Raw genomic sequence first — 18870 nt, 5'->3', positions numbered from 1 at the left:
AATAAAAAGCTGCATGCTTTCTTTTATTGACCCTTCCAGAATAGTGTAAAATCAAGTCCCGAGTGAAACTGAACAGTTTGCATTAAATCCATAGCACCACATACAAAGACATGAAAAATCTATGAAAACCCAATTTATTTCATACATCTCTTCTCCAAATGTTAAAGGAACATTCACTTTTTTTTTTTTTTTAACTATAGTTCACTGGAAAAAAACAGCTAAGAATAAATTTTACCAAAAATTTTATCTCCATTCTATTCTGCCCTTCATCTCCTACTCATTGAAACAAACTAAACACAAGTTTAAGTGTTGGATATCTTTTGCATCGTGAAAACTAGTATTATAACATGAAACATGAAATCTAATACTGAAATAAAATAACACAACATTCTTTCCAGTTTTACATGAGCTAGAGATAAACAGAATTCTTTGTGGGTCCAGCTGGGTACCTAAGTTGTATTGCCTGCATAGCCAACAATCTACATGTTGCAGTAATTGTTTTAACTAATTCTTTCAAGTATTTTCCAAATTATATAGCATGATCTTAAAACCTATACAGTCTATTTTATAGTCCGATAATTTTACTTTTGTCCATATGGAAATTTTCTTTTACTTTATGTCTCTTTTTTTGAATCTGCTCTCAAAGTTAGGTGCTAGCATTTCCTCGGTTACTAAACCTGCATATTCTGTAGAATGATCCATTTATTACATTTTATGAAACAATCAGACACGAACAAGACACTCTCCAACACCACTCTTCGGCCCTTCTCGAAAAGAAAATATGACAGTACCTGGTGAACTTGCAACAGCTGCTCAGCAAACTGGCGTACTTCTGTGAGTAGAAGAGATATTAAAGAATTTCTTAGTATGTTGTTCCTTCCTAGCAAAAGCAGTGTGTGTGATACAGCATGCAGTGCCTGAAACTAAAGAGAAAAACCAGTAAATTTAATCTTTCAAAATATGTCTCCACCTTTTTTACCCCAACTAATTACCTTAAATAGAAATGGGATTTATATATTCAAATTCTAAAGAACAAAAAGTCAAATTCAAAATTTTAGAGATTTTAAAACTCTTATTAATTACATACATATGAGACCAATGAGAAAACCCTATCAATTACCCAGAAACTTTCCTTTCTCAAAAGATTAGCACTACAGGAAACTGTCATATGAACAAACTCCTCCAAAAGTGTGAATTCCCCAGGAAGCAGCTTTTCAGCGTTAGCTGTCATCATGCCCATCTGCTGTCATAGAAAGTGGGTGACTACACTGCACATACAGTAATTCTGTTTGTCGCAGGTAGACAAAAGAACAAACAAATTCTTTGAAATTTAAACATGTGAGCAAGCTAAAAGCTATACTGGAGTTTGCTGTCAATAGAGTTATCAGGAATAAACTTGATTAAATGCTAACTGGTAAAAGAAACACTCTATTTCCAAGATCCGATAATTCACTGTTTACTTGCTGTAATCAAGGCCTTTCTCCTGAAATACCGAAGGAGTGATGTGATCACATGACAACTATATGGGTAATTTTATTTTTTTTTTGCCACAGTCTTATCTATTAAAAAAATAAAACTGTTTTCTTTGTTCTCAGAAATGGAAATGTATAGCTATTATGTAATGAAACATACTGCTCTACAAAGTAAACACATAATTTTGTAAAATACTACTAGAAGAAATTATCATTTCTATATACAAATGTATTGGAGTTCTTTGAAAGAAAAAAGTAATACACATTAAAATGACTATATTTTCATACAAATATATATACCCATACAACATTAATATACAGTACCTCTTTGTACATCAGTATTTTTGACTGACAAAAGGATACACTGACACAAATTTGTATGTCAAAGAATAACTATCATGTCTTAACGACTCAAAAGCAGACCACCGCATCCTATTAACAATCTAGTTTATTCCTCTAGCCAGCTCACGTGTGTATACACACACACATATATGAATAAGAATACTTGCCCACCATTTACAAGTTTGCATAGGGTAAATCCTCCTGGAAATAATTTCCAAACACACAAAAGCCAAGAAGGCAATTCAGTAGTAGTCAGCATGAATTTATTAAGGGGAAAATGTACTTAACCAACGTGATAGCCTTCCACAGTGAGACGGCTGGCAGAGCGGATGAGGGGTAAGCACCGAGTATCATTTACCTTGACTTTACCATGGTGTTCAACACTGTCTCCTGTAAAATTGTTACTGACAAAATTTTGGGCTAAGTAAGCAGACAGTGCAGCGGACTGAAAACTTTTGCTGTAAAAAACTTTAATCATGCAGCTTCCCACTTACAGTTACTGCTTGTCTGCCTGATCAGATGGTCGAACTGTCCTGCCAGTTGATGTAACACCTATTTACCAGCCTCTTAAAGCTGAGCAGTTTGATCAGCTTGGCTACCGTTTGCCTAATATGAGACAATCTCCTATTCACAGTCATAACAATAAAACTTTAATAAATCTTTGCTGTTAATCATCTCACTTTAGCACATAATCCCCTCTAAAATATAAAAAGAAAACTATAGAAGACAGACAAGTCTTATGTTCAGAATCAAATCTGCAGAGATACAAAGTAAACTCCTCATATTAAAGAAAATTAATAAATTCTACACGTATAGCTTTGAAAATCTGTGAGATTAAAATAATTCATAAATGTGTACACCAAAGATTCTATAAAGATGAAATGTGAATGAAGGCGAGTTAAAATAGGTTTCTAAACAATTAAAATTATATGAAAGGACAATGATGTAATGCACCTACATGTGCTTTAGAGGATATGTGAATTAAAATCAGACTTCCATATACTGGAAAAGTACAACCTTCCAAACAGAACAATGATTCCTCTCCCTAAAAATAATATAGACATTTACACTTTTAAAAGATCTTCCATAGTATATACTAAAACTGTATGACAGAAACAAAGTGTGCAACACCTGGATAGTTCTGCCTTCATAGAACGCATTTTCCAAAGTGGGTATGACTGCTTCAAATCATTACAAGGTTTAAACAATGCTAAAACCCAGCACATTTTTCATTAAAAGTCCCCACCTATTCTTACTTCTTTTTATAATTTAAGGATGGATACGTATTTTGTATTTCCATATTTTCAGAGAATAACATTGAGTACACTTGCTAATTTGTCTTAGCAAGCAAGCGAATGAGACAATCCAGAGTAGTTTCTCAATGCTACCTCTCCCAAAGAACACACTAAATGTATATATTCAGACACAAACATGACTATGATTGTTCTTTTTTAAGTTCTCTTCTATTTGCTTAAAACATTCTTAGACAGGTAGTGAAACAATGAAAAAATTTTTTTTTTGGTAGTTATTAATGCTAGCAGCTGAGATTTAACTAAAATAGGATCTTTCACAAAACTTCCGTATTCATTCTGGTTTGGAAAGAGTTACCATTTTGTAGCTGGAATTTTGTAGGACTAGGTAACAGGGGATCTTCAAATTAAAGCCTCAGCATCTACTATGGGAACTACACAGGGATTTTGTAAGGACAGTACTTAGGGTACTTCAGATATGGGTATTAATGCCACTAAAAAATCCCACCTGTAAACTGATTTATTAAAGAGTATGGATTTAATGTTGTATTTTTGTGAATCTCTTGGTATATCTTAAGGAAATAAGGAGACAACAAAGGATTAAGGTTAAAGTAACACAGACTGCATGCATTAAATACACACAAAGCAAATTTATAGCATATAAGCAATAAATCTGTAAATAGTGAACAGAAGTAAGCCTTTGTGTTTCAAAGCAATGCTCATGTATTGCTAATTAAACTCTGGAAACATTCAAAATGATAATAGTTCAAATAGTATGCAGTTTCATTAAGGATAAAAGCATATCTTCAGCTCTCAAATCTATCAAACGTTAAAAAAGGAACAGAAAACTTTTAATCCCTTGGGCTTGTTTAATGATATAGATGAAATAAAACCTATGCTCTCCAGGGATTCTCAGGTAAATGCAGCCAGAAAATTAGATTGTAAAAAACATACAATCAGAAACGAGAAAATAATGGAGCCTGGTTCACTGCTCAGGAGCTGCGTCATCTGTCCCTAGCCCTCCTCCCACAGCCTGGTTTCTGCTCTCTTCCCATGTTCCTCAGGATGCAGAGCAAGAGCAAGCAATGCTGTGCCAGTAGCTGGAAAGATGTGTGGATTGTCAACCTGCCTGTTGCCAAAATAAATATATAACATCCATGTTCTGCTTGCCTCAAGCATGCTAATTTGGTCTCTCCTCTACCCAGCCACCAATTTTAAAGCCTACTGGAAGGTATTTTTGACCTTCCACTTCTTTCCAAATGATTTCAAACTGGCTATCAGTCTCAAAAGTTACTACTAGAGGGAAAGACTGATGAGCAAAAGAAAGAGCACACTCCTATGGGACTTGTTTCCCCAGGAAACCACAATAAAAATCTTCCCTTATGAATTATTTGTTTAGAATTCATTTATCAGAATGTGTTAGACTTTTCCTTAATAACAGTTAATCAAAACTTGTGAGTTCAATTCCTTCATGAGTTGCATGATTCACTACGACCTGCAACTATGAAAACTGCACCTTAGTTTCTGTTTCACCAGTTTACAGCTTTCATGCCAAGTAACAGTTCTCTTCCCCAAGCAACTGGCATATTTGGCAATACAGGACTAAGGCAAATAATTATTAGTTATCTTTAAACTGTGAGGTGTTAAAAACAAAACAGTATTTTTGCCTTTGAATTCACATCACCCTTGCCCTTTGCCCATTTAGTCCAACTTGACTTCTCCTAACTCATCAATGTCATTGTCAATTGAAATGGTCACTTTTACACAGAGAGCAGTAGTACTCCTTTTCTTATCTTACTGTCATGTTCCTTCCTTCGTTAACTTGATGGTTGTCATTTATCTCTCCTGTTTATGCAGCACTATTTCTCCTAACTTCAAGTCTTGGGATTTGATACATGTTATTCCAATTCTTTGCTCTGTAAGCCTCATCTCAAGCCCATGCTCTGCCTTTACCCTGTCATAATCTTGTCCATGATTCTCTCCACTCTTCTAAACCTGATGTTCTCTGTTAGGACCATCAGTTAGCTTCATAGCTGCAAGCTGCCTCTTATATGACAGTATTTCGGTACTTTTTTGCAGAGTTTTAGCTGAAAAGCATTCTGACAGACACTGTGACATACAATAGAAGCAGGTCTGTTTGCAGTAGGTTTGACTGCATCCACCAAAAATGTTTACAAAAAAAAACCCCAAGCTAAAATGCAAAAGGGATGAACAATTTAATTTTTTTTTTAAGAAAAGGTTCAGAAAAGGTGAAAAAAAAAAAAGAATCAAACCAAGGCATTTCAGTATCTGGGAAAGAATTATTATAATACAGCACGTGCATGCCATGCAGAGAATGGAGACGGAGGAACAAATAACCTGCACTCAGCCTACTAAATATTCTGAAAACTAGAATACTTTGGTGAATGATGCCAGAAAAGCCAAAAATGCCAGCCATAGTTATCATGGTACTCACTGAAAGAAATGTGCAACCTACTGGCTTAAGTACAGCTTTGTTGAATTTGCTGAGTGAGGAGGGAAGATCTCCGAGGAATTGTACTACATGAACTCGTCCCAGTTATCTGTGCTGATCATGAAGTTTGTATGTCAGACTGGGAGTGTGAAGGTGCAATTTTTTTTCCATGCATGGATAGAAAATGCCTTTCTTAGTTTTATTTCTTTATGGCTGCCTAAAAGTCACTCTCTGATTCACTGATCAGCAGAGTCCCTCTGACTCCATATATGCTTTTATCCAACCCAATCACAGTTCCCTAGCAAAACAGGCAGTAATTAGTGCATCTGCTTCCTCCTGTCGAGAGGCTAAACTAAGCCAAGTTGGCTGTTCCTGTCACATCAGCAAGGAGAGAGATGAGAGACCACAGAAACTGTTGTGAAGGAGAGATGCACTTGCAGCCACTTTGCTATCCCCCCGCCTCCCTTACTGCTTCTTCACACCACAAAGCCCTCTGGCAGAAGCAAATTTCCCAAACTATTTCCTAGGTGTTTATCCTCTCCTTCCCTGCACAAGGAAAGCTGTTACTGCTGAAGTAAGGGGGACACTCAGACCAGACCCAGCACCTGCAGAGAGTGGACTACCTTTAAGTAGCATGTCCTCCGACTGACTGACATACACAAACATTTACCCTCCGCTTCCTGTCAAGTATAAACACTCAGTACGTAGCACAAGTTGCTGCTACTTTGCTAGCTGCTTTCTTATCCAGTTACAAAAGATTAAAGAACATCTTTTTCAGTTTCATTAATATTTTTCTAGTATGAGCCCCATAACAAATGCTTTATTGAACACCACCAGATAGATAAAAGCTACAAATCTCCCATCTGTAAACACGGTTTATTTTACAAAGAATGCTCTTCATTGTTCTGCCACAATTTACCTCTGGTAAACACATGTTACATTTTCTATCATTTATCTCTAGATCTTTAATTATTCTTTTCTTTTAACTTTGTTATATGGCTTTGTATGTTATTGAGATAGACTGTTGCCCAGGTAACTTCCCCTTAACCTTCACTTTCAAACCCAGAGCATGCTATATTAGAAATGCCACAGTTACAATAATACCATCTCTAAGTCTTTGATTCTAAATTATTTCACTTTTTTTTTTTCAGTTTCATAGGATAAAGACTTGTCTTGTCTTTCCCATTTTGAGCACCTTACATTCTCTTAAGTTGGATAATATTATAAAACAATGACACCTAGCTGATGGGATAAAACACATTTAACAGACCCTGTTGTGAGTTTCTGTATTTGTTGGGGGTTTTTTTGTTTGTTTTGGGTTTTTTGTTTGTTTGGGGGTTTTTGTTTGTTTGTTTGTTTTTTAGGAAAAAAAAAGAAAGCAAACCAACCAAACAAAACCCTCCAGTCCAAAACTAAAGTACAACCTGGATGTCCTTAGAGGAATTCAGGGTTGCAAATCACTAGCATGTTTAATTTAGTGTCTATCTCAAAATGGTAATATCCATTTCCATACACTAAAACCAAGCACTTTGCTTATATCACCTCACCCCAATCACCTTAGAGAAAAGGCAACGCTCTCCTTGAAGGCACGCAAACACACAGTTCATCTGAAGACTAAGTACAAGAAACTGATGTATAAAGAAATCCAGCTAACTACTGAAGACACTTGGGATCCTGCTGGCATCAGAGTTTTCACCAATAAATTTACTTTAAGCAATGCTATCTTGGCAGAGATCAAGAATGTCTGCATCTTCTTGGGATTCATGAATTAGGCATCTAAATATCTAATTCACCCAAGAGGCTGCATTCAGTAAACATTGTCAACAGGAATACAGTATCAATCCCAGTTAAAAAAACAGCATTCACAACAGCTGCCACACAGACAACTCTGATGTTACTGCTGCCCATTTTTTTAATACCTACTGTAAATATTCTATTGATTATAAAGCAGCAGCTCTAGATACAAAGTCTTGCCTGCCTCAGAGATTAAAATTTAAATTACTCTTGATTTCTGCTTCTTAACTAGTTCTGCTTAGAAGCCTAGATGAGCAAAAAACTGCCCATCCGCCTGCTGATGCTGAGTTGCCAAGCCATGTTAATGGGTGCAGAAGACACTAAGCAACAAGTGTGAGCTCACTCAGGGCAGAAATGTTATGGATTCAAATTTTTCATCTGAGGACTGCTTAGAAAAAGTCACTGGATAAATTACAGAAACAGGTATTCTTTAGCTTTTAGGTTTTTGAACTAAAGAGTGAGCTGGTCATCCTTAAAGAAATTCAGGGATGTAAATCAATGTCTCATTTAAGTGTGTACCATTTACAGATGGTCCCTGCAAATGAAAATGGATTTCAGATGTTTATTTCCCAATTTTCACTCTTCTTCCCTCTGCCCACAACATGCGAGCCACTTTGAATACCACTTAAAGATGCAAAGTATCTGACATGTATACCTAGGAAGAACAGAGGTACCTTGTTTAGGGCTGTAGATTTCGTGCAGGAGTTGAGCCCTAAAAAGTTCGGCAAGGAATACTCCACTGCCTTAGCAACTGGTTATAGATAACAGGCTCTACAGAGCTTACTTTTCATTTCTATCCTATCACCATAACGCAAACACACACCCTATTTGGGCACACAAAAGTATTTCCTAGAGAAGCATGACAAATTTAAGCTATAAGGTTCATTAGTAAACAGGCAAAAGAACAGAGAAACCCTAAGTTTCTCATCATTAAAGTATGTACACACATTTTAAGTAATGCTTGAGGACTACTACTAAAACCCCCTTGGGATATACAGCCACCTTCAAAAACCAGAGGATGTAAGAGGTAATATTCCCCCAAGACAAAAAAAAAAAAAAAAAAAAGGCACCATCTCCATTAAAAGCAACAAACTGAATTTTTCCATGAAAAGAAACACAATCCTTACAGCAGGAACAGCCCTAGACCTCCATCTGGAAGTGACCAGAATGGAGCTAAAGCACAGAGGTAAGTACTGATGTAATGGAGGTGAGGTGGTCATACCATCCCTTTGAATAACCACTCACTATGGTATCCCTGAAACCAAAGGAAAAAGAACAATTTTACGTTCTTTTGTTCAATAACAAGGCTCCAGTAACAGAAAACGAGGCCTAGACAGAATTAAAATGCTTTCACACAGGCATGATAAGTGAAGGACTGCAGGATGGGCTTTGATGTTTTTCTTCCACATGGTCTCAGCTACAAATATCACAGAGATGCCAAAGAAGCAAAATGACACTGCCAATGAGATGCTACAGAGAGTTAAGAGAGCCATTCACTGGAGAGAGACTGGGGGCAGAGGAAAGAAAGAAAGAAGCAAACAAACAAACAGCTTTTGATATATATTTCCTACCATATTCAACAAGAACAAGATCTTCCTGTACTTTTGCATTAAGGGCCCCTATTTATTTAGTTTGTAAATTAAGAGAAGAGCAAAGGCCTATTCCACCCCCTTTTTTCTCTTCCTAGCGGAAATAATCTTTAATACCCTGAACACTAGTTAAAAATAGGCAATGACAGTATTTGTTATTAGGAAAAGGGATGGTCCTGACAGAACAGCATTATAGGTAGGTCGGAAACCATGAATAAAAATTTCTTGCCCTAATGGTAAAAAAAAAAATAAAATCCTGCTAAGTTCATCCTGTACCTCTTTGATAATTGTAGCTTTAGTGCATTATGTGTATCAGCTGAGGCTGGCTGAGGAGGGAAGGTGGACAAAAGTCTGTGGCAGATAAAATTTTCTTTCATTCGTTCCTGTCTAGTTACTCCTGTGATCCACTTTACTGCAGTAAACGAGAATCAGTCAGTTTGGTGATTGCTTTAGACTGTAGTGATTTACAAGACAATGGGTTTTGATTACCATTTGACTTAAATAGCTCTCTACATAGGACAACAGATTGTTGAATTAAATTTTCTCAGCAATCAAAAGATTCAAACATTGACTCTTACTAGACCATAAAATCCTGGCAACACATTTTAATATTCATATGAATGAACTGCTCTTCCACTATATAAGCAAAATTCTCTAGCTGATGAAAATGCACTGTGTCTCAAGAGCCACGATATTCCCTTTGCAACTCAATTAATTTACGAAAACTGAAGCCCTCTGGTTTTATACTTGTGAACCACTGGTGACGTGAATAACTATTTTTAAATCTTTTTTGTCTTTGAGCAGGCAAGACTCTTGTGAACTGGTGAGTTAAGTACTGCCCTGGCAGTTGCTGACAAAATATATTGCAAACGATATGTGGTCGGGGGAATTTATCGTCACCCACAACTAGTTGGGCCATGCATTAAATACATACTGTTGCATGTATTAAAACCATCAGAGTAAGTTTATGATTACTCTCTTCCAGGCATTTTCTGTCATTAATGAATCATAAAAATTGTATCCTAGATAAGAAAAGATTCAAAACCGTGGTTCTGATTAATGTGTACTTATTGAATTGAACAAGCACACTTCCATACATTTCATTGGCAACTATATAATGAGATTCAAACATTTCTCTCTTTCCGCTTTTCACTGTACTACATTTCAACTTGTTACTTGCATGAAGAATTGTGAATCTCTTCTCACATAAACATCTGGTAAAGGCATTAAACTACTACTCAGAGTTCTTGTGTTTGCTTTTCTGCTAAATATATCAACAGTAATATTTGAATATTTGCAAAATTCTACATAAAGATGGTCAGATGGAACATACGATAGAGAAAAATGAAAACAGGCAGTAAAGTCTCAAGCAAGATAAGAAAAGTTTCTAGAGACTGTTCATGTCTCAGTATCCATTCAGATACTGTTAATACAAAACAACTTCAAAACAATCATCCTAAAGGTAGGATAGCCAATTTCCAAAGGGGACAGGGGTTAAAAAAAAGGAAGGAAATAGCACTTAAGTTGGGTTTTTTTTGCTTTGTTTGAAGAGAACAGGCAATTCATGACTCTTGACAGCATCTTTGAAGTCAGTGTTGATGTTTTAAAACTTAGCATGAGAAGAAGCAAAATGGCCACAGTTCACTGAAACACATCTCTTTTCCTTCTGGGTCTTGTTTGAAAGACATTGTGAGTAAGGTAGGGCAGATGGATGAGTTATTTGTTTAACAGGAATAAGGCTCCAGAAAGCAGTGTCTTCTGAGTGCCCTACACTGCTTGACTTTACTCTAGAATCCTGAAGAATCCTGTCTGATTGTGTTCTATTTTAGTGTTTTGATTAACTCCTTAAAACAAGAGGTCCAAGAAACAGAGACAGACCTCTGTAAAGAACCCAGGGTGAAGGCCAGAATCTTCTGGCACAGAACTGATGCATTAGCCATGCTCCAAATCGCAGTATCAGCTGCACCTAAAAGACATACAACCGGTGAACTGAACTTTGTCAACCACGTTGATAAACTAGTGTGACACCACTAGGGATCACATCACATAAATCCTATGTAATGCAGAACCCTGTGACTATATTTGGCCATGACAGCTTTGAATACAGCTGAATTGCACCAAATGAAGCCAGATATAAAAGTGTTTTGCTTCTATCTCCAAAGTAAAAAAAGAGATTCTGAATTCCTTAACAATAACTGTTTTGAATTTTTACACAGATGTATATACAAGAGATGTAAATAAGACATGTATGAAGTATCTTAATTTCTGTTATAGGGATTTGACTATAAAGTCAAATTCCATATACAACAGTCGGCGCAGGTTCACCACAGAAGGTTTCAACGCAGGTTCCAGGACACTGTCCATGTAAAACAAATTTAGTGTCCTCTCCAAAGTGCAATGAGCTGTGCAAAATCTCCACCAGCAATGTAAAACACACATGCTATTCCGAATAGCAGTGGGAGTTGGGAATCCCCAGTGCCTCCAACTGTTGCGTTTTCCTGATATAGGAGAAATGATCCCTTGTCCCAACACACCCTGGACAACAGAGACAAACCTCAACAGAACAGGCACATCTCAGTGCCAGTGAATGAGTGATGCATCTAGGAGCAGGAGATACGCATATTTGCTACGTCCCTGTGGGGGTGGACAGAGATAGCTGTTGTCAAATCCCAAATGGGTACATTAAGGAAACAAATGTTCCTGTGCTCTCCTTCTGAAGGAGAAACTACACCACTGGATTATATATCATAGCTCCTACGGAAGTTTTCCATGGGAAATGTTTTCCCATGTTTTGTCTGGCAGCAGAGAATAGTCCATTTGAAAAATAAAGCCAGCAGCTCTGCAAACTGAATACAGTCTTACAGAGTTTTCTTATAATACACTTCTGTCTTCTTGAAAGCAGGACTTGCAAAGAACCTGTGTAAATAGGACAGTGGTTCTACTGACAGCAGAGTGACTCAACATGACTAAACAATTTTCACACCAAAAGGGAATGCACCAACAGCAACACACCCATACAAACCTCCAACAGTCTCAGTGCTGAGGACTCAAAAACTGGTGACAAGCAAAGCGCTTGCTCTGTAGATCAGCAGCAACTATCAGAGATATTGCAACATGAAAGCAACAGCTCATCTGCACCAGAATTAAACACAGGATCCTCGCAAGCTTTTCTGTGGCAGCCATACAGGGGTGCAAGACCATGCCAGCAGAAGGCGCAGAGACACGCCTTTGAGCAGATTATTTAACCTCAGAGCATTCATGCTTCACCCTTAGCAGCTGTGACTTGACACTCCTTCTTAGGTATTTCCAGAAGGCTTCTTCCAAAAGATTGTTGTGTCTGACAGCGGCGTGTAGACTTCTGAGCTGCTATCCAAATACAGAGAAAAATTAAAAAGGGAAATTCAAGAAGCTACTTTTATTTACAGTCCTTTGATTTAAATGGTTTTATATTTTAAGTATTATTTCCTTTTACTTTACCTCTCATACTTAAATGATAGAATTTTTTTTTTCTTTTGATACTCATGTCAATTTGGAGTTTCAGGTCAAAAATTCTATCCAAAGTGCACAGCTTTAAGCATCGAATCCATGCAAAAAAAGCTCTGAGTACATGTCTTTACTGGTTCCTATAGCTTCCAGTGCTTTATAATTCGAAACATCTCAAACAATAGGACTCAACAGTTACAGCAAGTAATTCTGCTACTGTTTTTCTTCCTTTACACCCAATGTAGAGATAATTATCTCTTTTCCAATTCTCAAAGGTTTTTTAAGTTATTTAATTTGCTCTGAAAAATGCTGGGATTGCTTTTGAACATGATGCATTAAGTGTAATCTACAGCTATTTCTCTCTTTGTTCACTTTTTGAAGGTGTTTCTCACAGCCTTTTGTCCTACATGACAGCTCCTGACAGTTTTATAGGTGAGGGTGGAAAAGGGAAAGTTGTGTCAAATACTAGAGCTGCATTGGTGTCTGTCTGCACAAATGCTTTTTGACAGTTAGTAAAGTTAGATACAACAAAATTCCTAATGTTTTTATACTGGAGGGATTTAAGCATCCTCCTGGAACCAAAATTCATACAGTTTGCTACTCTTTCCAGATGACAGCCTTATAATTAATGGTAATTTTATTTTAAACCTATAATCTTGATACTTCAATCACCACTTGAGTAAACAGTGATGATTAAATCTGAAGCATAAAGTGTCCCTGGGAGATATCTGGAACACAGCACATGAAGAATTAGTTATACAATTTCCACTACTAAATCTGAATTCTACATATTTATTTCCATATTCGATTTAGTTTAAAGAAAACCAAACCTCTAAAAAGGATTTTTCAGTAAGTCTTTGTAAACATTGCAATTACTACACACAACATCCTCCCTTTTCCTCTAGAAATCTGGAAACTGCCATGACCACCCCTTAATAATTGGTTTGTACAATTTTTAAACTCTTTGAATCTGTTTGACTGAAGTAATGGCTGCTGATAGGAATGACTGTTAACTCAATATTTTGGTGGAAGCAATACATAAAACATCTCATAAAACAGATGTTTCAGTGAAGTTATTCAGAGAAAAGATGCCACTTGCAAACTATGTGGACACACTTCACCCTTCCTGAATGATTTATAAATGCACTCTACAGTCTTGAAACATCCCTGATCTATCAGGTTATTTTCTCTCATTTAAGATGTGACACCTCTCATTTGAGGACACATTGAGGAACAGGGAGTTATTGGAAGTGGTCAACACGGATTTGTCAAGGGTAAATCATGTTTGACCAATTTGATGGCCTTCTACGATGAGGTAACTTGTTGGCTGGATGAAGGGAGAGCTGTAGATGTCACCTACCTTGACTTCAGCAAGGCTTTTGACACTGTCTCCCATAACATCCTCATTAGGCAGCTGAGGAAGTGTGGGCTAGATGAGGTGTCAGTGAGGTGGATTGAGAGCTGGCTGTGTGACAGGACTCAGAGGGTTGTGATCAGTGGCATGAAGTCTAGTTGGAGGCCTGTGACCAGTGGTGTCCCCCAGGGGTCAATACTTGGTCCAATTTTGTTCAATATATTCATTAATGGCCTGGATGAGGGGACAGAGTGTATCCTCAGCAAGTTTGCTGATGATACCAAACTGGGAGGGGTGGTTGACTCTCCAGAGGGCCGCGCTGCCATCCAGCGGGACCAGGATTTGGGGGTCCTGGTAGACAGTAAATTGTCCATGAGCCAGCAATGTGCCCTTGTTGCCAAAAAGGCCAATGGGGAATCCTGGGCTGCATAGGGAAGAGTGACCAGTAGGTCGAGGGAGGTCATTCTCCCCCTCTACTCAGCACTGGTATTCCACAACTGGAATACTGTGTCCAGTTTGGGGCTCCTCAGTTCAAGAGGGACAAGGAACTGCTGGAGAGAGTCCAGCGAAGGGCAACCAAGATGATTGAGGTATTGGAGCATCTCCCTTATGAGGAAAGGCTGAGAGAGGTGGGACTCTTTAGCCTGGAGAAGAGAAGGCTGAGGGGAGACCTTATTACTACATATACTTATACTACCTTATTACAAATATCTAAAGGGTGGGTTGAAGGAGGATGGAGCCACACTCTTCTCGGTGGTTCCCAGTGACAGGACGAGGGGCAATGGGCACAAGTTGGAACATAGGAAGTTCCGTTCCAACACACGGAAAAACTTCTTTACAGTTCGGGTGACAGAGCACTGGCACAGGCTGCCCAGGGAGGTTGTGGAGTCCCCTTCTCTGGAGATTTTCAAGACCCGCCTGGATGCAGTCCTGAGTAATGTGCTCTGGGCAATCCTGCTTTAGCAGGGGAGTTGGACTAGATGATCTCTAGAGGTCCCTTCCAACTCTGAAAATTCTGTGATTCTGTGATTTAAGCTTTGCGAGGTTCCTCCAATCAATTAATCCCTCTCTTGATAACCTCTTGGTTGGTCTCTTACAATTGACATTATTTTAATTATCTATTAACTTCCCATTCAGTTAGAGGAGGGGAACAGGTAGAAACATCGAACATCATCAACTATGAAGAAGTCCTTAATGAATGCCTGCTCAAATTTTCTTTGTTCTGCACCCTGTAATCACACAAAAAAAATTAAGAGGAGTGACACCTGCATGACTATTCCTGATAACACACAAATGGTATGTATTCTCACATCCTTTCAAAACAATGGCCAGGGACACATCTAATTAAAAACTAAGTATTATGCCGTGGCAACAATGAAATAGCACCCTAATATTAGAGACACAAGGTCCTAGTCCTGGAAAAACTTCAGTATATGAAGATTTCCTTCTGAATGCTTTCTAACCAAATTACAGCCATATCCGCCCCACCCCCTTAGTTTGGTAATAGTGTTTGTTTGATGTTTCCAGTCTGAGGTAAACACTTAATACAGAGTGAGTGGGATTCAATTTAAATTTAGACAAATGGGTACATCTGTCCGCAGGTGTAGCAGATGTCTATGGCTCTCATTTTGCTAAAGGTAACTTTAGAGCTCATCCTAAAATAGGGACCTAGTACCCAGTCAGCATTCTTCAGGCTCCAAGGATTACAGGGATACGATCTTCATCTACTATAATGGTAGTGTAGTTACATACATGTGGACACTAAATTGGTATGTCTAAGTCTCAAACAATTCCACCATCATGTCTGTTCCAAGTTACTCTAAAAGACAGAATGAAAACCAAAAATCTTAAGACAGACAATAGAATTCATTACTTATGGGAAGTCTTGTGAAGACAGACTAGGGATATTTCAGTTGAATCAGGAAACTAACAAAATGATGCGTGGAACAATGCAGAATGATGAATACAGAAAAAATGTAATTCAGTCCTATTTGCTGTTTGTGCCCGGGACATGCTATTTCTGAATTCTTCACTCATTTGCTGATTTATTTTTAAAACACAAATTTGCAAATGCCTAGAGAGTGACAGAGATCTTCCGAAGCAAACCAACCTACTAAATCTAGGTACACAAGAAAGAATAAAAAAAATTGTATAGTCATTACTTTGTAAATATCTACAAGGTATCTTCATGTAGCAAGAGAAACAATGCGGTTTTCTATTTTCTATAAAGTTATTTTAATCTGCCTTTTTAACAGTTTTTTGAAGTCCTACACTCAGGAATACAGTAGAAGAACTTGCATGCAAGAGCAAGAACTTTTTCAAATGCTTTAGAGCATTTACTGCTCATATCACAAAGAAGAACAATCATGAAAATCTCCGCATACTCTTCAAAATACAGTAAGACAAACTAATATTAAAGAAAAAGTGCATAAACCCAGGAGAATATCACAATATACTGAAATGGTGTAGGAAAGACGGAGGATGTTTCAAACTTACCCTATTGACACTGCTGTTTCTTAAAATAATCTGAATTAGGTTTTTCTTAAATTCTTCCAGCTTCTTGAAACACTTCAAAACATGATTAGACAATTTACTATCAGTTATTAAACTGATCAAAACACAAACCGCTTCAGTAAGAAAATTCGAAACTGGAAACTTAGGGCTGTTGTAAAAAATAGTCAGTCCATCAAGCAACTGAGACACTGAATTGCATATGGTGAAAGAATCATTCTCAAGCTCTGTGAAGTCTGCTTGAAGAATTCCTCCTTCCGATAGTCTTCTTACTTCAAGCAGACATTGGAAAAACTGTACTGGAGCAGACAGAGATTCCTCCTTGCTAGTACAGCGAAGATTCAATGGGGGAACTCTTTCCAACCAATGTTTAGAAGTGTCGACATTATGCTCAGATTGGTGAAAATCAGAAGCTATGCCTAAAGAATCGAATGCACAGTCATTAGAGACATCGCATCCCGAGTCTTCTAGCTGGCTTGAGTAACTCATAGGGTTTATACATTCCTGATCCAGAAGAGTTTCAGCAGAGGCATCTGGTTTTCCTGAAACGCAAATGTGAAAGTTGTATTTGTGTAATACTTAAATACATGCTTATGGAAAGCATCACATCCTTTCTCCTTTTGCTTCCACGCAAAAATCATGTCATTCATATGTTACGTTTGCTCCCCAAGAACTTCCTGTGACTAGAATTTAGCTGTGGAAGAAGCTGACATTTTTAAAGTAAAAAATTTCAGAAGGTCGTGTTTATTTATGAACAAGATGTTTTATGCTCACAGAAATATGAACAATAATTTTGAGTTTAAAATTCCTGATGGTTTTAAGTTTTCACATATATAATTTAAGTAGACATCACACAAAAAAATTAAGTGGACATCTATACTCCCATTAATTCCCAGGGAGAGAAATGCATGTAAATTTCTGCCCCCCCCCAACATTTTCACTACTTTTATTCTCAAGAACTCAGACTGCTTTTAAAGGACAGTGAAGGTCTGTTACTATAACTGCATCAAATAAGACGTCCTCCTTTACATGTATGCTTTCTCTCCAGGTCAGGTAATGAATTCTAACAGAGTAAAAGCTGAACAAAACATTACACTTGAGTTTTTTATTATTTAACAAAGAAAAACATTTAGAATCAAAAATTTTTCCAATCACCACTTATCTCATACAATCTTCTTCAATGACACAGAAACTACATTACAGAAGGTATGTGTTGCATTCACACTATTTAATTATTTTCATACACCATTGTAGAATCTCTTTCCTCCTATTTCACACATTAGATACATTCTAGTCAGTGCCTCTGGGCATAAACTCAGTACTAGGTGACAACAGAATCCCTCTGCTACATGCTACCAGTGCCAAGAAGATTACAGTCAAAACAAGCAAGAGATATTAGAGCAGTCAAGTGGAAGACCAACACACGCAAACATCTCAGTGCCACGAGGCAAGGCTAGAACCCCATCTGACCAACTCCTGGCTGTGCCCTGCTTACTGGGCCCTGCTTACACAAACTGCTTCTCCTCTCACATTTAAAAACATGCATATTTTCCACAAGGATCCAAAGCAACATCATACTCCTCTGTGTTTGTATCCTTAAATGGATAAAAAGATTTAATAGATGGTTTGGCCTGAGGGGAAATAAATGTTATATTTCATGGCAAGTTAAGAAAAGCATTTTTAACAGAGAAAACACCACTAGGCAGCAAGCTACAGTATTCTGTACACTAACGAAACAGTACTCAAAAAAGTTTATAGAGACTTCATTAAATATACAATTTCAAATTGAATTCTGACCATTACTTCCATCTCTGAAAACATACCAGATCATCCAATGAGGGTATTACTATTGAGATCAAAAGTGGAAACTTGCTTTACTTATTTATTGTTGAGTTTCATGCTTTTAACATTCAGACATACTCAAAACTGAACAGGACTGGTACCGATTGACTCATGAGAGGGCTAACTGTACAGAAATTAACTTACATTTCCAGTAGGTAGGAAAACCAGGGCTTCCAAGGCCAATTGAGCATTTTATATATTAACACTGTTCTCAAATGCCCTGCATACCCAAACTTGGAAAGCAAGCAAAGCACACTTCCCATGGTCTGACTAATAAAACCAGGCATTAATCTTCCACCTCTTCTTTCCTAGGTTTTCAAGCAAAAGACATTCCATAAGAAAAAACCTGAAAGTGTTTTCCGGTGCTGTTTAAGGAAAATAAGCCCTTCTAGGGAATCCATCTACTGTGAGTTTCACTATGTGGATATTTTGGTCCCGTTCTTAATTCTATGGGGCAACACAAAAATTGCTTTGGAGGATGTAATGCCAAAAGTCAAAAGAAGCAAAGCAAGAACTAGGTGCAAAAAAACATATGTATGTTTGCTGATTCCCTTGTGGAAGGAAAAAGAAAAAAGGTAGCAGAGGTGAAATAAAGTAGAAGAGAAGAAAAAGGGAATAAAAGAATAATACAGAAATATACGTAGGAACCAAACTTAAGACTGTCCCCAAATAAAAGAGGTAGCGTATTCAATGAAACACACCTACTAGCAGAAGACAATGTTACATTTATCCTTAGGTTCCTACTCACTGAGATATCAAACTCCTGTTCCATAATGAGCTT

The 18870-nt window shown here is 37.5% G+C and overlaps 1 protein-coding gene across 1 annotated transcript in view; it reads right to left on the bottom strand.

The window, feature by feature from the left end:
- The window catches only part of MEI4 (meiosis-specific 4 homolog (S. cerevisiae)), a 71273-nt gene that overhangs the window by 37298 nt on the left and 15105 nt on the right, over nucleotides 1–18870 (bottom strand). The window contains exons 3-4 of the mRNA XM_009887513.1: nucleotides 16233–16789; nucleotides 792–923 (exon numbers count right to left, since the gene is read on the bottom strand). Of these exons, the coding sequence (XP_009885815.1) occupies nucleotides 792–923; nucleotides 16233–16789 (689 nt within the window). The remainder of the gene's footprint in view (nucleotides 1–791; nucleotides 924–16232; nucleotides 16790–18870) is intronic.

This window comes from Charadrius vociferus, unplaced genomic scaffold, assembly GCF_000708025.1.
Source record: "Charadrius vociferus isolate BGI_N301 unplaced genomic scaffold, ASM70802v2 scaffold185, whole genome shotgun sequence".
NCBI classification, from domain to species: Eukaryota; Metazoa; Chordata; class Aves; order Charadriiformes; family Charadriidae; genus Charadrius; species Charadrius vociferus.
This window is presented reverse-complemented; position numbering and strand designations above follow the sequence as displayed.